The following is a 26,864-nucleotide window of genomic DNA, read 5'->3' on the forward strand; positions in this document are numbered from 1 at the left end:
TTTCCTGTCTGCAAGCTTAGTAACACATTTTTATTTAAGAAAGCGCTTTTCAAAACACTCAAGGACACTGTACAAAAGCAATAACAACAACAGACGTAACAATTTACAAAATAATAAGGATAAAACATAGAGCAACTAAATAAATTAAAGTAGCAGGATGGAAAAGTTTATGTGGAGTAGGCTAGTGTGAACAGGTGAGTTTTGAGTCTGGACTTAAAAAGAGGAAGGAAAGGGATGTTTCTTATCTCAGAGGAAGACGGGGGCAGAGCAGCAGAAAGCCCGAGCCTGAGGTCCATAGAAGTGAATCAGCAAATTTCAAACAGCAGCAGTTGCAGGAAAGGTTCAAGATTACATAAAGTTTAAATCATTTATTGCTTTTTATGGACAGAATCATGATTGCAGAGTACTTCCAGTTACTTAAGAAAACAGATTCATAAAAAGCAGAAGTTTTGTTTTTTCCCTTTATGCATTGATGCAATAAACTCGTCCAAAAACAGTCATTTTGCAGCTCTTTTTTGGTAAATCAGGCAACTGCTGAACCTGAGAGGACGACCTACTTTGATACATAAAAACATGGGCATATTTTTTAAAAACTGGACCTGAGCTGAAAATAGTTTTTCCCTTTAAAATATAATTGATTACATGCAATCTATTAACAGCCACCCTTTTCTGCAGAAGACAAAACTGAAGACAAAATCCAACATGCAGTTTTGGTTCCTGCACTGATGGTTTCAAAGAATGAGTTCATGTTTCATCAGAGTCGAGAATCAAACATTAGATTCATCGTCGGTGAACTTTGAATAGGCTGCTTTCCAACTTTAGGCCTACAAACTCTGGGGTCCCCTGGGCAGGGACAGCAGCGTTTTGTTTTTAGCAGAAATATGAAATCACTTCTTTATCAGGCGCTGCTATTCTGGATGAATCACTCGAGATAATTATGTTTCATCAATAGAAAAAAAGAAAAGAAACACGATCACTCAGATCAGCCTTCTATTGAGCCTCCAAGTGAAGCCAAAGAACGGCAGTAAAATACTCCAACCATATAAAGAAAGCCGCAGAAGACAAAGGCTCAAGTTTTTCTATGAATTTCTCACCCAAGATGTTAATCTAACCTGATCCATTCACGCTGCTTTCTGTCTAACAACTGCACGAGGACACTCACAAATACACGTGTACTATATTCCCTTGAAATATGCCTCCGACTTGTCATACGGCACACCGATCCAGTCCCATTTCAGGCCAGCTACGCCTCAGCATCACCCAGAGTAAAGTGCTGTGTGTAGCTCAGAGCCAGTGAAGCAATCATGCAAGGCTTTCAGCTAATCCATGACACCTGTTAGCCATCCCCCAAGATAGAACAACACTGACGTGGCCCTGCCGCACTACGCCTGGTGCTGTGCTCATCACCACAAATGTCTTTATCAGCGGGACAGACGGATTGCAGGTGAGCATATTCTCGTGGTCATCGCAAAGCGGAGAGCGGGGAAAAAGTGAAAGGATGGAAGAAGGGAAGTAAACAGAAAGACAGGCAGGCAAAGAGAGTGCAAAATTGAGTGAGGGGGAAAATAAATCTGGGCAATGGCTGTCAGGAGCGTGAGTGACAGGAGAGATAAGGTCCATCACAGTGTCGGTATGAGGAGCAGGAGGGGAATAGGACCAGTCAGACATGGTGCAGAATTAACAGAGCTGCTGAAGAGTGGAGGGGAGACAAGTAATGCAAGTGTAGAAGGAACAGAGTGGAGGAGAGATCGGGATACTGGTGCAGGAGGATGAACCAAATAACAGGGCAGGGCAAAAGGTGCACGACTACATCAGCGTCTGCTCTAATGCAACATCAGCTGTGAAAGGTTTAACAGTACTGTTATTAAGACAGAGGAATATCAAGTTCAGCATAGCAGAAAGTCTCAGAGACTTTGAGTAAATGCATATAGATAATAAAAATCCAGCTGCGACCGGGAGATAAAATTCATCAGGAGAAATATCCATCTTCGTGACAGGAGCACACACGTCGAGCCTTTCAGACGACAGAGCTAAGGGTTACTACATAATTTTGTCTTCTTGTTTCTTCTCCTCATAAAAATCGGATTAGACCCTCACTATAAAATTAATCAGGCCAGAGCACATTCCCCTACAGAAGGAGCTTCAGTAGGAAAATGTAATAAATTTCCTAGTGAGGAATACCTCAGCTTCCGATTTTAAAAATGGCAGATTGATTATACGGAATCATCCATCCTTAAAAAGAACTTACTAAGGAGAAAAGTAACGGCGGTTTGGCAGCTAATTCTGCCATTTTTCATAAAGAAGGTTTTAAGCATTCTCTCCATGTTCATATTTCAGCGTTGCACCAGTGACTCTTCAGGCAGGTTGTATTGCAACATTAAGGATCACTTATCTGTTAACTATAAGCTGCTTCTTACCCCTGAAAATGAATCTCATTCATTTTTAACGGGGCAGGGAGTGCAACCTCAGATTCTTTAGTTTTGTTGTTAATATTTTAAAGCACTAATCACAAAAAGTTCAGAAGAAAAGAAACGTGGAAGTTACATTTTGACTTATGATCGATGCTATCAGTACTCTCGTTTGACTGAAACCATACATAAAGATCTGTGAGTCCACCCCTGTCTTACTAGCGTGCAGCAGGGCAGCAGATAACAAAAGAGAACCAAAATGAACAGACATACTCCCTAGGGGTGCAACGATACTCGTATCGATATTGAACCGTTCGATACAGAGCTTTCGGTTCGGTACGCATATGTATCGAACAATACAACATTTTTAATTTATTTTATCAACTTTCCTTCTGACGATGCTGTCTGTGTTGAGCGCTCAGTGGATCTGTGCTCGACAGTGCAGCCTAGGCGGAGTAGTCGAACGCAGATTCACTGAGCGCAGCGCAAGCTAGCAGACAGAAGCTAAGCTCTCCTTGCAACATGGCAAATTGAACCTCCCCCACCCTCATTCAGATCTGGCGTTTGGAATTATTTTGGTTTTCATGTGACGTATGACCCTGAAGGTAAGCGAGTCATGGACTAAAGTAAAACAGTATGTTGGATGTGCCACGCAATGCTCAATTACATGGGTGGGAACTAGTGCGTTAGCGCAGTTGGCTCGTTAACGGAGATTTGCCGTGTTGTGGCGTTAACGTCATTTCAGATTAACGCTGACAGCACTAGTGGGAACACAACGAGTATGACTGCACATTTACTCCGACATCATCCTAGTGCAAAGACAAGTGGAAGCAGACAAAAACAACAAGCACGCATGCTACAAACTTTACCCGAGTCATTTAGACAGCCGTTAGCACAGGATTCTCCTTATGGGGACCTGATATGTTTAATATGCTGCTGAGAATATAGCCCAGAAGAAGCGTATAGTAGAGCTTTTATTTTGAAAGAGCCATTTCTCTGTAATAAACTCTCTTTTCCAAAGATGAGCGATTCCTCCATCAGATAGATTTATTTTTTTATTACTTTGTTGTTTCAGCAACATTAAATTTAAAAACTGTACTTTTGAGTTAAAATATATATTTATAATTTTAATAAATGACAAATTAAAAAAGCATGAACATTTTTTTTTGTATTGAAAAAATATCGACCCGTGACACCAAAGTATCGAACCGTATCGTTGCACCCCTAATACTCCCTTTTATTAAAGCTCACTGGCCTGTTTTAAAAATGGGTACAACTCTCCAAAGAAAATTATTTTTAAAGATTTAAAAAAATGTACATAAATTGCCAGCACTTTTTCAGTAATCTTAAAATTTTGCCAACTTGTGTTATTATGTAGCACTTTTGTTTAGCCACATCTCCTGGTTGGACGCCTGTTTGCCTTCCCAGCTCTCACCTACAGCTCGTGGAAGCTGCTTATTCAAGCTGGCTAAGGATTTGTAGTGGGGCTCCGTGAGGGGCTGGTGGGTTGGCGAGTGGATTAGTGAGACTGCAGCAAGAGGAATCTGAATTAAAACTGTATGAAATGATAACAGTGATAATCATTTACGCTCACACTGCGGGTGTAAGTGTAAATGATCATCTGTCTTTGTGTGAGCATATTCAGTGCGTCCTGTAGGTGAAGTTGCATCCTGGGAAAACATGAAATTCACTTAAACACACAGGAATTAATTGGCAGTGGAAGCTCAAATATAGTAATATGAATCACAGTTATCAAAGTGTTATCAAAGTGATAAAAAGGATGCTGCCTCAACCTGCACAGTCGTGTGCTGTGACTTGGACCTGTTTTCATTTTGTGGCAAAACATGGAAGTAACTTTAAATCCCCTCTCAGTATTCCTAAATAATAAATGTACTTTGCAATTATCTGGTGTTTCCATTAAAAACCAGTAAAAGAAGCTATAAAGACGTTCTTAAGTAGTAAATCTGACGTCCACAAAGTCAGAAACAACTCAAGAGAAAAATCTCCAATTTCGATCCACTGATTAGATTTGGGAGTAAAATACATTTTTCATAAGTTGGAAAAAAAAGAAAAGTCAAGTGTCTAAAAGTATTTTGTTTTTCAGATTCATGACTCCAGAGCGACAAATTCACACATTTCAGTGCTTTTATCCACTTTTGAAAGATTGTTCCAATTATCTCCTGCACTAGAAGAAGTCTGGTGTCGGTGTTAAAATAACATGAAAATCTGTTCTGAGCCATGTTTTAATATAGTTTTTGTATCCACTAAAAAAGATATTTATCAACAGTAGCTGCAGTATCGTGCTATTTAAATGCATTTAATTTATATTTTGATTTAGCCTCAGATGTGACATCAGATATGAATAAGGATTATATCCTGAATGGCTGTCATAGCCAAGGTACCAGATACAAGTGCTGTAGTTTTACAGCTGTGATGTACGTGCTCGTAGCATCACAGCTAACGTGAGGAACACAGTAACTGACCTCTATCCTGTTTCATAAAGCATAAACGTGATATTTGCTCATTTCCATTGTTTGTTTATGTGAAGCGTAAGTGAAACAGAACGAGTACTGTGAAAAACTAACTACACAACTAAAATCAATAACTTGAAGTGATTGTTTTCTATGAGTTTATCGCTCTCTCACATCATCTCTCACATCATCTCTCGCATCATTGTGAAGCTATTCGATCCCGCTCGTCTTTTCGGCGTAGCTTTATTTGATCAAACTTGTGGCTATTTGTTTATGGGAAGCTCTCCTAAGGTTGTGCCACAGCATTTGTCCAGACTTGAAGCTTTAGCTGTCGCACAGATGGCCTCACATTTGGCTCTAGAATAGATTTCCATGGTAGACTGAATGACTGCAAGGTGCCCGGGTCCTGTTGCTACAAAAACAAGCCCAGATCATCCCCGTCCACCACTCGACAGCTGGTATTCGATGTCTGAGTGCTGATGTGTTCTCTTTGTGTTTTGCCACACAAAGCGTGGTGCGTTGTGGACAAATATTCCCCTTTTGGTCTTGCATGTCCAAAGTCATGTGATTTCTACTGGATATCCTTCCAAACAAGCCACACTTGTTTTACAGGGAGAAGGTTCACATTTACACGCTAACTGAGCTCTGAAGCTCTCTGAGCACTGCACAGTCTGAAAACGGGCTGTGACATCCCCTCCTCTGATAATTGCTCAGTTAAAATGCATTTGATTAGCAGCACTTGGCCTCATCTTATTCATTCCCATGCATGTACTTAGCTTTTCCTAGGCCTGCACAGAACCCAGTGAAAGCTCTTTTCACCTGCCATCCATCCATCCATCTTCATCCGCTTTATCTGAGGCCAGGTCGCGGGGACAGCAGCCTAAGCAGAGAGGCCCAGACCTCCCTCTCCCCGGTCACCTCCTCCAGCTTATCCGGGGGAACACCAAGGCGTTCCCAGGCCAGCCGAGAGATATAATCTCTCCAGCGTGTCCTGGGTCTGCCCCGGGGCCTCCTCCCGGTGGGACATGCCTGGAACACCTCACCCAGGAAGCGCCCAGGAGGCATCCTCATCAGATGCCCGAACCACCTCAGCTGGCTCCTTTCGATGTGGAGCAGCAGCGGCTCTACTCTGAGCCCCTCCCGGATGGCCGAACTTCTCACCCTATCTCTAAGGGAGAGGCCAGCCACCCTTCGGAGGAAGCTCATTTCTGCCGCTTGTATCCGCGATCTCACAGCTCGTGGCCATAGGTGAGGGCAGGGACGTAGATCGACCGGTAAATTGAGAAAAAAGGCTTTTCACCTGCCTTTTTTACAAATTACAGAGGAAAAGGAAAACAGTCTCTGTTCGGTTGATCCAAGTAGACGAGTGCTGGTCTGAAGCTAAACTTTCTGATGGTTGTCTCTCTGCGTAGAGCTGTGGTAGGTAAGTCTGAGAAAATACAGAGGCTCCCTGCGTGGGGATTATGTTGCTGAATTCATACAAAATGTCAACTCAAAAAAAATCCAGCAACAGTGCATTTAATGAATAATAACAGCATAACGTCTCCTGAAAATGTGATTTCTTCTCCTTTTCTTGCCTCTACTTATGTCTATGAGTAAAATTCTCTTTTTTTACTCACCTTTTCATCCTGTTCTCCATCTTTCGCTGTGTGAGTTCTCATAAGCTGGAAAAGGAGCTTTTGAAGCTTACACGTGGTCTACAGGAGGGGGTGTCACCAGAAACAGACAACTCGAGAGTCTTCTTAAGGAGGGCCTGCACAAAGTTCTATGAAAAGCCTTGAATATTTAGCTGAATAATTTATATGGTGAAAGCTCGAGAGCAGCTGCTGACACAGGCTTAGCACCAGCGCACGCTCACAATATGATGGCGTTCATTCGAGGAGTCGTAGATGATTCATGGACAGGTTGAGAAGCGGTCAGGGAGAGAGCAGGGTAAAGGATTTACACAGGGAGCTTAACGTCCTCAAACACTTGTTTTATAAAAGCTCAATTTCTCCGTGGCATTAAACATATCTCTTCCCAGTGAGGAATGAGAACATTAACTGGGACACGGACACGGTGCACTCTGCGTGGCCCTGCCGAGCCCTCCGAGCTGTAACATTTCACGTCTGAGCTGCGCCCCTTACAAGCTCCCCTGACACCTCGATGCATCATGGGAGGGCTGCGGGAGGTTTGGTTCGGGCAAAAGTTTTATGTGTCTTAAAACCTGACAACAGCTGTGGGCATTTCTATTAAAAAACACACAACTCAGTGTTGGAACTGCACCTTAAGGTGGAAGGTGGGTCTTTATCTAGTGGACCTCGTTCTTTCTCCGTGTTTTTGCAGCTCCAGAGATGAACGGGAGGCACGAAGGCAGCAAAACAACCGAGGGGGCAACTCATGACAAATTCATGTGGAGGGCGTACTACAGGGCACTCTCTCGCCGACTGTTGAACGATTTTACGGTTATTTTATGTGTTTTATGTTATTTCCTGACTAACTTTCTGCTGATTTTTAACTCAACAGTCCAGTTCATTCAAAAGAAGGAATGCTGCCCCTCCTGCTCAGTGCTTTCCTTATGCGCCCTCTGCACCTGCATCACACACCCACACCTTCTGCCATCTGTTCGGGGTTTTCTTGAACTTTACCTTTTGAAGAGAAGGATGAAATATCTTCATATGAGAAAACAAAAGGTCACACTGACTCAGACAAGTTCATGAGCTGGGTGAACAAACACATGTACATGAAGTATGTGTAGAAGCAACTGAGTGTAGCACCAGTGTATGTCTCCATAAACAAAGTCCATCTGTCAAGTCATTGCAAAGGGCAACTCTGCATAAACCATTGCCTTAAAAAACCTTGATTACTACATTACCAAGAGTTCAGGCTCAGTCTCTGCCACAGGGCACAAAACACGGAAAAACAGCAAAGAAGAAGCACAATTTTACTGAATGCAAAATTGAAAATATCAAAAAATAAGACGATGTATGATGCGGCTGGTTTATGTTGTTCATTCTGGCCGTCAGTGTATCAGGTTCAACTAGGTCTACGATGTGTTTATGCATGTCTAAAGCACCCAAGGGTTCACATGAGAAACTGGGACTACCGTGGAGGCCCAACTTCAGAGAACCAATAAGCTTATAAAGACATAATAATATTTATTTTAAGTTTAGCTTCTTGGCGCTCAAAACAATATCAAGCATCAGTATTTTCCTGGGTGTTTTTTAAATTGTGGTATTACAACAGCCTTACTGTCAACACTCTAACGTTTCAGATCACAAATACTTGAAAAGGAAAGCAAATTCTGTTTTCACACCATATAACTAAATATGCATTATTCTGACTGTTGTACAGTTAATTCCCCTGAGCACAAATATATGCAGTAATCTATTACTTCACTTTGAAAAGGTGTTGTTTGAATGTTTATATTTGACGTGTCACAGTTATTGTCATAACTTATTGTCTCCATAACAGAGCGAGATGCCACTGGGATGTATCTGTACTATGATGTCCTAACTTCTTAAAGACGCAGTTCCTTTATTAGCCACAGTAATCTCTGACTTTTCTGGTGGGAAACTGCAGGCAGGAGACAAGTGACCTCACATAGCAGACAAAAACAACCTAAGCGAGCATTAAGAAAAAGCAGAGAGCGAAAAAGGGAAGTTTCTCACCAGCGGATGTGTGAACTCTGGGGCATGGTCGTTCTTATCTGTTATGGTAATGGTGGCGGTGGTTGTTCCTGTTAGGCCCACCTCACTTCCTGCCATGTCCTTGGCCATGATCTCTAACTCGTATGTTGTGGTTGGCAGGGTCTGGAAAGAAAAGACACAGTGAGACAGAAAAATGTTCAGAAGTATGCAGAATATGTAAGAATGTTGTTGACAATCTATAGCGACCTGAATATTCAAGGAACTATGAGTAATAACACCATGAGGTTAACGAGGAGCCATTTAAGTTGCTAACAATTTTAACATCACTGTGAGGTCCTTTATATGCACCTTCCTGCTCGAACACAAGTGTTAAAGCTCCAGTAAACGCTCGCTGCATCTCTAATGAAAGGTCAAGAGCACACATTATGTTTTTTCGAGCATCCTCCACCGTGCTCTCAGCCGTCGGACTTCGTGAAAAGACTATTTTTGTCCCTCTGATTAGTGAAATTATACTTCACACTGTGTTTGAAGTATTGCCTTGCTTTTAGAATCTCCTCTCCAGCCTTTCTGGCTATTTTTGTTGATTAGATGTTTAAAGAAGATGTTTAAAGAATGAGTCGATGATTAAACCCCAAACTGAATGCACTTTAATTCAGCCTTAAAACTCTAATTAAGTCCTTCACAAGCTAGCGAGATGGCTGTGGCCTTGGTTATAAAGCAGACCTCCTGAAAATAAACCAGAATAAGACATTTAATCCATTTGTGACCTGCCAGCATCTTCAATCTATACAATACTTGGAGAAATATAGCTTATAGATAAAGCGAGGGGGAGTGACACTCGTAATGATCAGAGCAGCAACAATAAATCATTGAAATAGCGTCTAATAGAAATGTTAACTGCAGTGTATGAATAGCAGGGAGAAGGGGCTGGTGAAGCCAACATTTACTTATTCGCTGCAGTGTTTTTGCTCCACTGGAGGTGTTAACTGTCACATGCTTAATAAACTTCATCCATCTGTCGGAGTGAAAACGCTGGTGGAGCGATCCTGCTACAGTGAGAAGTCACCTCAGACTTCTCACTGTGCCCGGGACAGAAACGGATGGATGGACACCCTGGAACTAAATTATGTAACTGTCCCAATATTTGTATCTAAAAAAGAAACCCATCATTCATCATTGGGGTCTTTTTCCTTCTTATACTTGTCTCTGTTTTGTGTCTGTTTTGGGGTCATATAGAGAAAAATGGCTTTTCGTTTTTCGACACGTTCAGTTCATCCTGTTAAAGTTCAAACTGAGAATCCCAAAGGTGATTTAAGTTGGATGTGGCAGTGCCGTCGGTGCCAGGTGGGCTGCTCTGGTTATTTCAGAAACTGCTGCCACCTCTACGGTTTATAGGGAACGGTCAGAAAAAGAGACAAATATCCAGCGAGTGGCAGCTCTCTGGGTTTAAATGCCTTGTGTCAGACGTCAGAGCAGAATGGCTGGTTTGAGTTGATAGGAATGCAGAAGTAACTCACATAACCTGCTATTACAACCAACTAAGGTTTGGAGAAGAGCATCTCTGAAAGCGTAACATATCGGACCATGAGGTGGACGGGCTACAGTGCTCCCATCCTCTGACGGATGCTTCCAGCAGCATAATGAACCCTGTCACAAAGCTCACATGATCTCATACTGCTTTCTTCAACATGACAATAAATTCACTGTACTCAAGTTTCCTCCACAGTTAACTGATCCCAGGAGAGGACTGCTGACGTGTAGCAGCTCTGAATGCAAAAGGGGGTCCAAACCAGCACTGTTGTACCTAATAAACTGTCTGACACGTTCTCTCCAGTTGCACTAATAATCTTAAATCCTTTAACCACCTATGAATCTGATCGTGCCCCTGATCTTTAAATGCTGTTAGTGAGAAAGTTATTGTTTATGGACAAAGGCCTGTGACCTGATATTACACACACACACACACACACACACCCCTCCTGTGCTCTGCTCACTGTCAAACTGAGTGGCAGCAGCAGTTGTCAGTGTGTGCATGTATGTGTACCTTTGCCTGTTCATTGGAGATATTGCTCTAATCAATTTCATGAGACAGGCAGGGAGATCATTGGCTACACACCTTCAGGCTCATTTTAATTATCGCTTCAACCTGAATTTAGCATAAGGAACTGCAGACTGAGCTAAACAGCAAATCTGACACGCACGCGCAGATATCATCAAAAAGGCCGTTCTCCCAACTGCCAATGACCCTGTTGAAGGAGGCCACCGAACCACGGAGGGATGCATTTTATGATCCCCGAGTGCGAGAAGATCACAGCACCTCTTATTAGAAGTAGATTTCAGCACAACAAGGTCAAAATTTATTTCTGCCAATTCTAAACTAAACAAATTAATTTGCCGTGTGCAGCAGGTGAACGGTGGCAGCTACTATCACATTAATTCACATGTTCAGTTTTTTCCAGAAAAATCAGCTTTTAAAGTAATCAATTCTATTTTATTATTATATGTTTATATCAACAGCTTTCACACCATCTTAACTTTTTGTGTTTTAGTCAACAATCAATACTTTTTTATACATATAGAGCTTCCCCCTTAAATTTTGTACATCATATGTTGTACACGTGCTTCATTAAATTATTTCCTATTATTATTTCTATTCTTTCTTCAAGTTATTATATACACACACTACACTTATTATAAAGATAAACTATTTAATTTTAAGCCGATTCCACTCTTAGATTATATCACAGGATCATTTACATGGTTATTTCTGCCTTATGCTAATTTTTCCCATAAAGACAACACGTATTTTTGATTAGTGATGCTTATTAATTCTTATCAGTGCCATATTTCCCACATTTCCTACATCAGACAGAGTGAAAAACACGTTTTTGGTTCACACTTGTATTGATTTTAAAAACAATGTTCAGTGTTGAACATTTAAATGTCTGGGATGACTACGTACTTTACTCTAAAACATTAAAAATAAAACATGTAAATGCTAAATTAACCCAAAAGGCTGTTTTTATATTGGGTTTCGACACGTTCTCATCCCAACACGTAACATGCCGACGCTATGTGACAAATCGTCTGTTTGTTACGTGGTCCAAGGCGTAAGAGCGGGTTCTATGAATGTCAGGTTAAGGCTAAGGTTAGGGCTACATTAGAAAGCTGCAAAGCTTTTAACAATCCAGAGCGTCTCATAAGGACGTGCAAGGGTACCTCTGGTGTTACTATGTCACGCCTCGGGCCGTGACAGACGGTCGGTATGTTGCGCGTTGGGAACGAGAATGCTCTGTGGGTTTGTGTGCAGATGACCAGCCGAGAAGCCAGTACAGACTCCAGACATCAACTCCATTCATTCAAGAAGCTGCTGCGTGGTAGACTGTGGATGCAAACGCAAGACAGTCAACAGGTGTTTCTATCAATAGTTTGTCAGACATGGTGGGTGACAGCTCCGCCCCTCACAACCAGCTCCGCCCCTCACAACCAGCTCCTGTTCGATCGAACGCCGAGCAGGCAGATGGTGCTCCGTGAACCTGTGAGTTTATTAAACCCTCGCACACAACCACATGCGAATACACACATGCTGGCTTCAAAACACACAGACGCCTCCACACCTGAGCACAGACGTATACTTTTGCCCTCCAGCTGGAGAAGAGCAAGGCTCTGGGATACCTGCAGTCTCAGTGGTGTCTAAACACATTCAGCGTGGTCTCCTCTGGCGACTGACAACGTCTTAATGAGTATTTCCTGAGTCTCAACTCAATTATAAACTCCCTGGCAGTATCTAGCCAAGAAAAGATGTTCACATTCACTCTGGGCGAGAGTTACAGCGAAAGGGAATTTTCCCTCCAGGTGTCAGAAAACTTCCACTGGCAGCATGCTGATTGAGATACTCCTCTCAGTTAGCTTCTTAATTTTTCAGCCTCTTGTTAATCCGTCTGGAAACACTCAATTAAACTTCTGAGCAGCAACGCTGCCATAGTCCATCAAAAAAGTTGCTTTTCCCCTGGGTATTTCACTTTACAAAGTCGAGTCGCCGTGTGGTTAATTGTAATAAAAAATAAGGGCATTTGTGTTTGGTTGAATATTTCTTTGATGTAATGTCGCCCGTTATATGAAACTTGGGCACATCCATTTGTTTCTGGTACTACGGCTCACTCCAAATAATGCTGCAACTGGCTTTGCCGAGAACCAGCTTGAAGGTGCCCTTTGGCACAGGCCCTACCTGGATCAGTCAGGGATTATATGCTTAGAGCAGACACCAAGTGGCCGCTGCTCACAGGTGCTGCTAATAAGATACCAATCAGCCACCTGATTGTCAGCACCTGTGCTACCAGAAGCTCAGAGTCAGTAGCAGAATAAGCAATTTGGCAAAATTTTCACGGGTGCAACCCACATGCTCAACTCTGCTGCTCAACCCACAAATAGCTCATATTTTCTACTTGAATCTGCTTGGTATGTTTTTCCTCATTTGTATTTAAGGAGGAATGGCAGTGTGTTACTAGAACCATCATTTCCCTGATCGGACCTCCCCAAGGGATTAACAAAGGTCTATTCTACTCTATTCTACTCTACTCTATTCTACAGTCTTGTTACAAGTAATGAACCAAATGCCAATTTCCTCACGTTTTGTGACTGATTTATATTATTTGTACATTACATATCATTAAGTATCTGTCTCTGTCATGCAGTCCTATAGTCTCGAACACATATAGAAAGAACATAACAATGAAGTTCATGTGTAGGAAACTGCAACATAAAATCATGGGATCATATCCTGTAAACCAATAAATGGTAAATGGCCTGCATTTGTATAGCGCTTTTCTAGTCCCTAAGGACCCCAAAGCGCTTCACACTACATCCAGTCATCCACCCATTCACACACATTCACACACTGGTGATGGCAGCTACATTGTAGCCACAGCCACCCTGGGGCGCACTGACAGAGGCGAGGCTGCCGGACACTGGCGCCACCGGGCCCTCTGACCACCACCAGTGGTCAGAGGGTTATACAATAACTGCTGTATAAATTACTACGAGTCTTTAAATAGACAATTCCGTGTTTAATGAGCAGTTTTGTCTTATTTTTAGTTCAGTTTGACTGAGGCAGATATATTTTTGTCAAGAGCTGCTGAGTTTTATTTAGAAATGAAACCTCTGCTGAACTCTTGAACTATTAGAAGAATGGACGCCAGAATGAGAGAAATTCCTTTATTCGTTTGAAGAATGGCACCGTCTCCTTCTCTACGTACAGTATAATTCATTTTGTAAAACATAAGTGGGAGAAAAACTAGGAACCCACAGGTGATTTCATTGAGCGATTGCGGCGACGAAAGCTGACGTAAAACCGAACAAAGAACTAATGAAGTCGAGCGCACCGAATGATATGACGGGCCTCGTTTCAGCAACATCTGATCTGGGAATGACATTTCAGGCCATCGCATTCTACCTTGAAAGGATTTTTTTTATCAAAGCCTCTCAAGTAAGGCCACAAAGCCGGGAGAAAAGAAAGGATGAGAAGAACAGAGCGGTAGAGAGACAGACAGAGAAATGATGGGGATAAGCGAGGAAAGGATGAGAACAGATCGAGAGAAAGAGAGCGGTCTGACATCTGAGACACCACATTAACTCTCTGAAAAGGTGTGATATTATAATCAAATTGGCAGTGGGCTCTTTGTTCTCCTCGGGTCCTTCGGTAGTGCTCACTCACAGCACCCAACCACTGGCTATTCTTCAGGCCTCTTTTCAAATGCTTAGTGAAATGATGACAGGCGTAAAAGGGCTTAGAAAAAACACAGTTAACGTGAGTAATATAAAAATCTGCTAGTGACAGAATTTCTACCGGAGCAACATTATTCCTCTCACCTTTACTTCATTGTGCTTCACATTTTTTGTGGTGGAGAGCAAATTTTATGAAAGGTGTGGGGGGCAAACTCCAACGTTTCTTTTGTCCTTGATATTGAAAAGATGGCATAATTATATAATTATCAAACGGTGCTTTTTTTAAGGTCTACAGAAAACGTCTGATCTTTGCCTGAAGAACTTTTATTTTCTGCTAGTTGCAGTTGGCAGGCTTTTTTCAGCACCTATAGTAAATAACAACAACAAAGAAATGCATAGCTTTATGATTGTGCTGTATCATCTCTCACTATCAAGCCTCACTACCTGCTTGGGGAGCACAAGCTTTACCTCACAGAGACAATAATAAGTAATATATTTTATTTTATTTGTACAAGTGTAAAGCAAAAAGCTTGAAAATCACTCTTGTACTTTTTCTTCCTTCCTGTCACTCAAATCAAAGCGTGCACGTTGTCTTACATACAGCAGGTTACAATGCTGCCGTCTCAGTCTAGTAGACGTATTTCCGGATGTTTGATGCAGTTCTAACTTTCAGCAGTAACTGAAGTGCAAACACATTGTCTGTCTGCCTCAAAATCAACTCAACAAATGCCGGCAACCTCCTGCACTCCACCCCTGTGGACACATGATTAATCACTTTGACAACAGTTAATTACAGTATGATGGAAGACACTTGAGGCTCTTATCTGGGCCACTTGAACCTGCACAAGTGTTTCTTTCTGCTTCTTTCATCAGCTTCTTGTGCATTTTTAGCATCCACAACAGAATCATGTAGGTATTGGTGGCAGTGTGGCAAACTCTTTGATAAATCTTCTTTTCTTGTTATTATTATAAAGAGATTTTGCAGCTTCTTGTGTGTTTGATCAGAATAGTAACGTGGGCTTGTTCATGTAAAGGCCAGAGAGAGAACATTTAGCTGCACGTGTGTTATTAGGTGATAAATAAGGGTTAAACTTCAGGATAAGAACTCCATTAAAAATAATAGATTCATGCATCCATTATGTACTTCATGTGCATCTTCTACACAAAGTATATTCACACAAGACCACAATTATATCAACTATCCTCTGCAACCAGTCTGGTGTTGCTAGCATTGGATTTTGGCTAACAGCATTAGCTTCACATTGTTCCCAGGAGACTACAGTAGTTGCACATCTGCTGATAGTTCATGCTTCAGTATACTGTTCGCTGTCCTTCTGAGTTTTCAGTTGACTTATGGTCATTATTATGGCATGATTTAATTCACAAATATACAAAAATATTTTTATAATCTTCAATAGTCTTTTAATTTAAAGGAAGCAGCCTGTACACACTGTACATGTGCCCACTTAGCCAATGCAGTATCCATCCAGTAATGGCTCCATTTGACTTTATGCATGTTGAAATGAAGTTTAAGCAAATTCTATATAGATGGAAATTTAATGATTGGCTATTAATTGTTTTTAAGTCATACATATGCAGGACAAAATGGTCTTGATGTGCGAACGTGTTGAATGTGAAATATCCAGAGATAGATGCTCTCTGTGACAGTGAAAAATGTTCTTCTCTCTCTTAGGAATACATGAAGCCCGAAAGCAGGGGTGTCAAACTCAAGGCACACTTTAGGTCGCGGGCCAAACAAGATAAACATTTATTGAACACACGTTTTTTAAATATAAATGTGAATAAAAACAGACCGGAATATTATTCCAGATTAAATAAACTTAAAAAAATAAACTTTAACTTTAAATATTTTGCTCTTCATAAAAATATATCCTGTCAAAATTACGCAAGTTAGAAATATGAACATGCTGCCAAAACCCCAGAAAAAAGTAAATGAAAGCAAACACAAGGTTGGAGCCGCATGTAGACGGAGCTGCAGGAGTGGAGCTAATAAACTGTGCGGGACATTCAGTGTCGTACTTTCCCTGAGTGCATCGTTACACTGCAGCTGCATCTGAATCTGCACAGGTGCAGCTCAGCAAAGTCCGCTGACTTGGTTCAACGTTACTCGGCAGCAGGGAAAGTGAGGCAGGTTGCACTGGTGCATTTGTGACAGCTTCACTTGAAATGTCTTCACCGCATCGTACATATCCATGAACTGACAGGTTTCCTTGCTGAGCTCAAAAACTCTGTTGAGAACTTTTCCCCAACTCAGCCAGCGGAGCTCTGTATGAAGGAATGTCGGCAAACTCTGAATCTATTTCCCACATAAAAGACTGAAACTGACGGTGATTTAAACTTTTGCTCAGATCAAATTTACGGTCTGCGTCACGGTGATCATTACATGCTCCATTTTTAGGACTTCACCACACATCCTTTCCTGGTGTGTGATGCAGTGATGTGCTGTTAACTCACCGGTACAGTTCTCCTGCATCTTTACTCGCATCCTGCGGACTAGTCCGCTTTTTTCACCGCACAGCACCGGCGCTCCATCTGTTGTAAGTCCAACAAGTTTGTCCCAGGGCAGTTTCATGTCGTTACACTTTGACATACGTTTTAAAAAATGTCTTTTCCTGTCGTTGTCTCGTACGGAGCCCCCCGCAGGGGACATGGGAGAAAAAAAATTAAGACGGACTTTTGCAAGATCTTGCAAAAGTTTCATACATCTCTGAAAATGTCGGAGCACTTTTGCAAATATGTGATGTCTTGTAAACCGAGCAGGTATCTGACGTTTACACAACTACATTCACGCCTCAAAATATCTTAAAAGTGTATTTTGTGACCCAGAAAGAGTAACATTACAACTAAGTAGCTGCCGCCATTGTTGGAATTCAACTTTTGCGAGATCTCGAGTTTGTTTTGCAAGATCTCGCAAAACTCCGTCTTAATTTTTCTTTCTCCCATGTCCCCTGCGGGGCTCCGTAGTCCCGTGCATTGATTTAATGTTCAATATTTCCTCTCCACGGATGAAGATGGTCGGCTGTGCAACGTCCATCAGGTCTGTACTTTCATCCACAGCCGAGTATGCAATAAAGTTTTTGCTTCTTTCACACAACTGTGTTCTTAAATCAGTGACCGTCTCACAAACCCGATCAGCAATCGTATTTCTGCTCAGGCTCACATTTGCCAAAATCTGCATTTTGTCTGGACACAAGCCGTCCACAGCTTCATCCTGCAGCTCTTCAGAGCGGTACCGGGCTGCTTTGGCTCCTCTGCTACGATAAAACTTGCTTTCACAACAGCTTCACTTTGTGATTTTGCTCTGGTGACAAACGTCTGCTGAAATGTCAGATTCTTCTTTAGCTCTTCTACTTCCTGTAGTTTCTGCATTTAGGTTTTTCAGCTTATCCTGACATTTTGTCTCGTAGTGCCGTCTTAAATTAAATTCCTTCATTACAGCCACGTTAGCTCTACTAATAAGACGCACGGCTTTACCAGCATGTCTGTAAACATATATTCAGCCTCCCACCAGCGCTGAAAGGCTCTGCTTTCAGAGTCAACTTTTCTCTCCACCATAGTGAGCGGCGAGCTTCACAATAACAGAAGTTTGACTTGATTGATGTTCCCAGTTAGCCTAGCGTTCAGCAAGGAGGCTGCAGCACTGCATTGTGGGATCTGTAGTTTGTATATTATTAGCGCCTCATATCGCTGAGCCATGCATAACAATAATAGTACATCTGTATAAAATGATCTCACGGGCCGGATGTGGCCCGCGGGCCTTGGCTTTGACACATGTGCCCTAAAGTATTTTCTCAAAAGGTTTAGTCATCTGAAGTCGTTGCCCACGTGCTACATCTTTCTCTGCACCAGCACTGCAGTGTATATCTATATAAAGATGGGGAAAGCAGCCTGTATTTAGCACTCAGATTATACAGATGCATCACTTAACCAAATATTTTACTTGACTTAGAATCCGTAGGCACCATTGATCAGTTCTACATGTGAAATAGAGGCTATTCTCATGTATAACTGGGTAACTCATAAAGCACTGAAGTAAAGGAGTGACTAACGGCTGCTATAGAAACTTTTTTTTCTTCCTCGGTTGTTCCCATTTGGGACACCTCTGTGTCAAAAAAGATGAATCCATGAGAAACGACTGACCGAGCTTTTCAGCCACAGGCCTGGGAGCGTGTTGGGTCTGTCTCTCTCACAAAGCTCTGATAATAACTGACAAATCCTACGACAACTTCTTTGGTTAAAGTTGCTCAACAGCTTTTCAGTAAATAACAATAATAATCCTGGAAGCTCTAACCAATAGCACGATGTGGTGGCAGCAAGTGATACTGAGAAGATGCAGTGCCATCAATAACATGTCTCATTATTTCTTACTCTTCTGCACCAATGTCCAAATCTGCTGACTTCTTCCCACCACCAAACAGAAAATTGAAGTTGTAGGATCACAGATTTGTTGGAGCAGAGGTGATCGGGCACGTTTTTCAGAGCTCCAAGTGCAAATGGACACAGTGAGAGTTATTGAATGATCGAACAGCTGCACAGGAAACAGTCCAGAGGTGAATATGGCTCATCTGACTCATCTACGACCTGAATATATCTTATCCACTATACCATCATTTCATTTTCTTTATTTAGACACACCTTGTTATAAGATCTAGTTTCCAAGCACCTGCACTGTAAAAATAGTAAACCTTGTGTAAATACGCAAGAATAAAATAGATCTCAGCCTGCAACAGCAGTTAAATGAAGCCAGGTGATAGCAGTGCAACACACATCACGCATAAAAAAGCAAGAAGACGTGGTGGGTTACGCTGGATCTTGATGGTTAGACAAGGATAAAAGGACAGAGACGAATAAAGGAAACAAAGTTCAAATGATCTCCTCCTAAATCAACAATTTCAGGACTACATGTAGTCCATATCAACAAACAGCTGCAGTGAATATGTGTGAGCTCACTTTGGTATGTTCTCATTCACCCAAAGGGACTGAAGAATACTAAAAGAAAAGATTTTGTTCAAGTTAAGTGTGGAAGATTAAATATGTAAATGGGCAAATGCCCAAAATGGCTAAAACATAATTTCATTGATCTGACAGAAGTGCAACTCCTAATTTTCTTTCAGGAAGCAAGCCCAAGGCATAAAAATGCAAGTTAATCATCTTAAATGCCTTTCAGCCTTTGGTAAGCAGTCCAGTAAGGCACCAAAAACCATCTTCCTGTTTCTTATATCCTGTAGCTACTTACATTCTGTGAGATTTATCAGAAAGAGGCCAAAGTCTATTTATGAGAGTAGAAACAAAAATAGATAGGCTTGCGGTCCCTTGACAATTATATCATGTTAATTACAAAAGGAAGGATTTGTTGGTGAAGCAAAAATATCCTTTCTCTGTGAGCAGTGTGTCATGAAGCAATGTGTATCTGAAATGGGTTTTATATTCCCCAACGTGAGAATATAACAACCTCTGCTGTAGTCGTCGTTGGCTCGTTGCCGTTTACCAGTCCTATCAGGTACCAGAGACGTCTCTGTTTGGCTCAGTGCGGGTCGTAAAAAACAAAACTACGTGATTATCCTGTATTTTGTTTTATGAGGATAACACAAAAAGTAAATACTGATTCTCATCAAATGAAAAAAATCTGCAGGTTTTACTCACTTTGTTGGCCAAATAGTGATGCACACTATTCAAAATAACCTCCTCAAGCAGCTCAGAGCACTCGGCACCCATATCATCATATAATCGGAGGATTAAGTAAATTTAAGTGGATTCAGCGTCACCTTTTCGTCACTTCTTCCAACCTATAGGGTCAGTGAGCACACAGCAAAGGTAGGGTTGAGCAATACAGTGTCAGTAATGAAAACGAACCAATGGGCTGCTGTCGGTGTTGGAAGGCTGGTGCACAGCAGCCATTCAATTGACCAGTTGGACCAAAAGTGTGTCAGCCCACTGGGAAAAAGCCCAGTATGATTACCAGTCCAGACGTGGTGGTTTCAAAGGTCCCAGCACTGACCTGCAAGTGCACGAACCTAAAAAGTTCAACTTTTGATCTCTCAAAAAGACATCTTCAACTGCAGTGTCCCTCGCAGGGCTCCGTAATGTCAGAGCCATGGCTGAATGTGTTTCTATGTTACTGTAATATAATAAAATGATGGTGGAGAAAATATGTTTCTTAAAGTTTACCGGTGAATTCGGTGCATTACGATACAAAGGCAGAGAAGTGCTGCCCTTGACAGACTGAGAATGAATAATTTGATGAGAATGTTTGGCATTCAAAATAAACAGACTTTGAACTTTCACTGTGCTATGTGGTTTATACATGGACTGTACTTCAGATTGGTGATCTGAAGTTTCTCTTTAAACATCGAGAAGCTTCTGTAGCTTTTGGAAGAAGCACATTTGATTCAAATTCTTTCAGGAAGTGTTTACTGATACAGCTGCATCATGATTTCACTAAATCAAAGCCGAGCTTTTGGGGTTTTTTCCCTCCGGTGGCTGATCAAGGTTGCACGAGGACAAAAGCAGCATCACACACAAGATTAAAAATTAGACTCTAAGGCTACGTTCACTCTGCAGGTCTTACGATTTTTTGATCAAATCCCATTTTTTTGTCTGCTCGTTCACACTACAAATAAAATGCGACAGCAAACGCGCTCTAGTGTGAACGCTCAAAGCGGCCGCGTGCGCAAAAGAAGACGTCACACACAACGCGCTCTGTTTAGACCCAGAGCAACAGCATTGTTTGACTGATGGCCTTAATATAAAGACTTCGGACTTTACGTTTCCCAATTTTTGCTTTAAGTTATTTTGTTATTTACATAATAATGTAAATAACCTAATAATGATCCTTATTGCTGTGTTAGAGGAGCGGTGCTTCAAAGGATAGCTGCAGATTTCTGTCAGAACCTGCAGATTATACAGAACAAATAAAATGTTCACGTTGTCTTCCCAACAGTTTCACTGACACCTACACGGGATGGCCAGGAAGCGTTCGCGATGTCTTCTCCGGCGCTGATAATTGGCGTCTGTCTTGTGTCAGTGACGTAAAAGATGGTTTTAATGCGTCCGTTCAAACAGCAGTCGCTTTCTAAAACATCAGATATGTATCGGATTCAGGACCACATATGAAAGTGACCCAGATCGGATTTGAAAATATTGGATTTGTGCCGTTCACACTGTCATAGCACGATCGGATAGATGGTCGCAGAGGGTCAGAAAAGTTGGATTTGATGCGCTTTCGCCTGCAGTGTGAACGTAGCCTATGACAGGATTACACTGTCTGTCTGATTAATGTCCATAATAAATACTACTTTGGACATATGGACTTAACAAATACAAGTATCTGCCCACCATCATTTCAGCTCTTTTCTACTGGGAACAAAATGATCTAAGTTCAAATAATTCAACTGGAAAGAAACTTGACAAAACAGAGAGCAATTCAACATGCATTCGAGTGAAACAAGCTTCAATTTTCCCCCCGTGCTCGATGCTCTAAGGACTGTCGAGAGTTCTGTATTTGTCTCCTTTTTACTATCCTTGAATTTCATCTGTCCCCTTTTTGAATGCTCTTCCAAACGAAGCCTTTGTCAGATTAAGCCTCTTTTCTTTTGGGTCTGCAGACACACTGTTAGCTTCAATTCATAGCAATAAAAACATCATGAATTCTTAAAGGTGCATACAGGTGTATATGCAGTTACCCTAATGCTCAAAGGTTTGAGGCGACTTCAGCAATCACTCGTGTGGTTCGGTGATACGTTGTGTTACACAATGTTTACTGTGTAAAATACCTAAATGGTCATAAGAAAACCATTTTCAAATTATGTTACCAAAGTCACAAATGGCACAAAACACAATCAAACAAAAAAGGGAAAACTAATATTCACATAGTCAAAGTGCATTTGTTCTAATGCTTCAAACTGTGTAATACAGCTCAGCTCTGAACCAAACAGGAAGCGAAGATGAGCACAAGAGTGCATTTGGGAACAGATGACAACTGGTAACCAAACACGATGAGACGAATAAAATGTATGCAGGCTCATAAATCCATAATTCATTCATAAAAGGACAAAACATATCAAATGTTTAAACTGACATGGAGCCTCAACACATGTACAAGCTGTCAAATGCACAGACGACAATCAGACTTTTGAACCGAGCACTGATAACAAGCTGCCAAGGTCCCTCTTCTCTTTAGTCCGGAGGATGCGCTGTGCATATTTTCCAAAAAGAATTTCAAATTTTGATTCATCTGACCACAGAACACTTTTCTACTTTGCCTCAGGCCATTTTAAACGAGGTTTGGCCCACAGAAGAAGGTGGCAACATATAACTTCTTCTTTGCATGATATTTCTTTTACCTCCATTTGTGGACAGCACGGACAAGTCAGAGAGCGATTTCTGGAAGTGAGTCCACGCAGTGATGTTACCAAAGTCAAAATGCCACCCTGTCTTCAGATTGTCTGAGTCTTTTGATACTGTTGTGTATTGTAGATGATGAGATATTCAAAGTCTGAAATTGTTCCACAAGTTTGCAGGCTGGTGAACTTCTGCCTATCTTTACTTCAGAGAAACTCTCTAAGATGCCCTTTTTAATAGCCAATTATGTTACTGATCTGTTGCCAATTAACATAATTAGTTGCAAAATGTTCCTCCAGCTGTTTCCTTTTAGTACCACTTACTTTTCCAGCTTTCTGTTGCCTCGTCCCAACATTTTTTAGATGTGTTGTTGCCCTCTAATTCAAAATGAGCAAATATTTTTGGTGAAATAGAAAAATACTTAATTTTAAACATTTGATATGCTCAACATGTCCAGAAATGAGGGTTTATAAGATTTACAAATCACTGCATTCTGTTTATTTTAAATATTTTTCTTTGTAAAAAGATACTGGAGAACACCTTGATTGAGACATTTGTTCACTATTATGAGGGATTGAAATAACATAAAAGGTCTCACATATAGCTATCACTCAGTTTGCATGGTACATGCCGTTAGCAGTGTCATGCCATACCAATCACCGCTTTATCAGAGTTAGTTTGCTCCTGCATAACATTCAGTAAGTTGAAAAAAGAAGCAGTTTGCTGGCATCCTGCTCACAACTGAGCAGCCACCGGGTCTCTGCCTTATTGACCTGCACAGGTCAAAGTGCACATCAAACTAATCTAACTCAAGGTAAAGGTCTGCTTTGCTGTGACTGTAGAACAACATGCAGCTGGAAGGTCTGACAGAGGCGGAGGCAGGTGATCCGCTGTGGTCACCCTAAAAGGTAAGAGCTGAAAGAAGAAGACAACAATGAGTGTACTACAAACTTCTGTTCTCTCAGCAGCTGATGTAAAGTGTGCATTCTTATGATTGTTTGCTGCCAGCATCCATGCTTTTGCAAATGACAGTATTTGTGTTATGCTGAGATTGTTCGAAAAATGTCAGTTATTTCCTGAAAGTACAGTTTCTGAAACTGCCAACTTTTAAAATGCTGACACACCGAGTCTACATACAAGATACGACTATGGGTAGGATCTCATTAGTAGCCTCCATATAACAAATGTCCTGCAATATACTGCCAATCTGTCGATATTTTACTTCCATAGGCAAAACACAGGCTGCACTCATCTCCCATCCCTCAAGACTATGACACTGACAAAGTGGGTATCCAGGACATATGGATGATGTATAGGTCGATGGACAGATGGAACAATTTAAAATAAATTGTTTAATAAATTTCAGTCTCTAAGGAGACACAGATCTGCAAACAAACAGATTCTTTTTTTAAGAACAAAAGGACAAAAGGATGCGAGGGAAACCAGATGGCTGAGTGGTCGTTGCTCATTTGCAATGACGACCATCAGAGATTTAACCTTTCTATTTTTTTCTTATATTCTCCATTTTGAATGCATCAAAATCCACACAGCTTCTCTCTCAGCACCTCTTTGCTGCTCTCGCCTTTTTGGCTTATAAGGTGTATGTATTGATTTGTTCTTGCATTTCAGCATTAACCATATTTATCCTGCTTCATCAGGCCAATTAGTATCAAGATGATAAGCTGGTGCAGCACCAGTGTCCCTCAGCTCTCTCTGATGAGTGTGGGGCTAATTGGGGTCAAGGTTGGGTTTAAGGCTGTGGTGAGTTAGAGCAGAAAGCACAAACCGGGGCTAATCTAATCAGGTGCACCATCAGACCGCAGTCTAATCACGTCATTTAGTAAGCACTTAGATGTATATTAGGAACAGAAATAGTCTCTCATTGCCACACAGTCCTGCACTCAGAGCGGATCATGCACTGTGTGTGTCTGTGTGTGTGTGTGTGCATAAGTGTAAATGTGAGTGACAGTGTGTTCGCGTTAAGTGTAAACATAACCATGATGCCTGCCACCATCGGAAATATCAAAGACCCATCTGGGAAGCATGCGTGCACATTTGTGTGTGTGTGTGTGTGTGTGTGTGTGTGTGTGTGTGTGTGCGCGCAGCAGTCGCAGAGCCTTCAGTATAGAACCCAGGTGTTCCTGTTTAAGTGTTAATTAGATTAGTTTAGATCAAACGGGGTGCCTTTCAGTGGAGAGTGGAGGTGGCAGGGCCATCCCGCCAGGGAGCCAGCTCCAAATACTCCTCGTCTCCTACCAATTAGGATCAATTAATCATTCGCTGGACTCACTTGATTGGCTTGCATGAACTTCATATAAATTTAATAAGGGGAGTATATGATATGGCGAGAGAGTAAGAGACTATGAAACATGATGATGACTCACAGATGTTGATTATCTTATAAAAATAGCAGATAGTAAAGTTTGGACAAAATCTGATCAGTGGTGATATTGCTAAATTATTATGACTGCATGTCGTCTGGCCACCCTCTGGAGAAAACTCGTTTGTGCCGCTTGTATCCGCTTGTATTTCTTTGGGTCACTACCAGGACCCAATCGCCAGCCTCAGTAGCCTGGGATCGTGTCTACCACACAAACGTCCACCATGGTTAGAGTCCATCGGTTGCATTTTACTTCATTGAACTCTATAAACATTCAACAAAACAAAACTGGCCAAGTGTCTCTGCTTCAGCAAAGCAAAAGAAACTGAAGACCAGGAACAGGAAGACACAGATCACTGGTACCACACATCAATTCCACATCAAGTAGCAGCTATTGATGTGGAGTTTTCTGTAGTGCACAACAGGGAATGGCAACAGATGTTTGCTTAAACCCTTTAAATGTGGGTATGTTCTTTTTTTATCACTCTGCCATTACTAACGTCGTGACATTACACTTCGGGGAGAGAGTCTGTAGCAGTCATTTGCTAACTTTGCAAATGAAAGCCTGTGGGGACACAAACAGAACTTTGTGAATTTGTGCCCATTAACTTGGGCGCAAATTCAACTTCAACTGCCCGGTCCATAGCAAGTAAAACGTTGGTCATAAACGGAAGATGTCGTCCCATCCAGAACAGTTAAATCCTTCCCAAATCAAAAACCCTGGATTAACGGAGATGTTCGCGCGGCACGGAGCACCGCCTTTGCCTCCGCGAACACATCGGACTACAAACACGCACATTACCAACTCCGGAAGATGATCAAAGCAGCCAAACGTGAGTACAGGGACAGGGTGGAGCAACAGTTTGACAACCCTCGGAGTATGTGGCAGGGACTAAACACGATCACAGACTTTAGAGGGAAAACCAGCACACCGCAGACCACGGCCTCTCTGTGTGAGGATCTAAACGTATTCTACGCTAGATTCGACACAGCGAACACCATGAGACCGGACAGTGTGCGCACCGCGGATGACGTCAGTGCGCGCACTGTGTCTGAGGAGGATGTGCGGAAGTGCTTCAGGAAGGTGAACGCACGCAAAGCTACTGGTCCGGACGGGATTCCCGGCCGCGTCCTCAGGTCATGCGCGGCTCAGCTGGCTGGAGTGTTCACACACATCTTCAACCTTTCCCTCTCTCTGTCTGTAGTCCCAGCCTGCTTCAAAATGGCCACCGTCGTCCCTGTACCCAAATCCTCCACCATCTCCTCATTGAACGACTGGCGACCTGTAGCCCTGACCCCCATCGTAAGCAAATGCTTCGAGAAGCTGGTCAGGGACTTCATCTGCTCTGCACTACCCGACTCACTGGACCCTCTACAGTTTGCATACCGCCACAACAGGTCCACTGATGATGCCACAGCCCTGACACTACACACTGCCCTGTCACACCTGGAGAAGAGAGACACGTATGTGAGGATGCTGTTTGTAGATTACAGCTCAGCATTCAATACCATCGTTCCCTCGAAGCTGGACAGGAAACTGCAGGATCTAGGACTGAGCAGCTCCCTCTGCAGCTGGATCCTTAGCTTCCTGTCTGACAGACGCCAGGTGGTCAGACTGGGCAGCATCACCTCATCCCCCATCACACTGAACACTGGTGCTCCACAGGGGTGTGTACTGAGCCCTCTCCTGTACTCACTCTACACCTACGACTGCACAGCCACTAACAGCTCCAACATCATTGTGAAGTTTGCAGACGACACTACAGTGGTGGGTCTTATCACCAACGGTGATGAGACGGCTTACAGGGAGGAGGTCAGCGCCCTGACCCACTGGTGTCAAGACAACCATCTCACCCTCAACGTCGCAAAGACAAAGGAGTTGATAGTGGAC

General features: G+C 42.1%; 1 protein-coding gene across 1 annotated transcript in view; it reads right to left on the reverse strand.

Moving 5' to 3' along the window:
- The window catches only part of cdh13 (cadherin 13, H-cadherin (heart)), a 389,881-nt gene that overhangs the window by 70,913 nt on the left and 292,104 nt on the right, over positions 1–26,864 (reverse strand). The window contains exon 9 of the mRNA XM_080303968.1: positions 8,530–8,670. Within this exon, the coding sequence (XP_080160094.1) occupies positions 8,530–8,670 (141 nt within the window). The remainder of the gene's footprint in view (positions 1–8,529; positions 8,671–26,864) is intronic.

This window comes from Astatotilapia calliptera, chromosome 7, assembly GCF_964374335.1.
Source record: "Astatotilapia calliptera chromosome 7, fAstCal68.1, whole genome shotgun sequence".
NCBI classification, from domain to species: Eukaryota; Metazoa; Chordata; class Actinopteri; order Cichliformes; family Cichlidae; genus Astatotilapia; species Astatotilapia calliptera.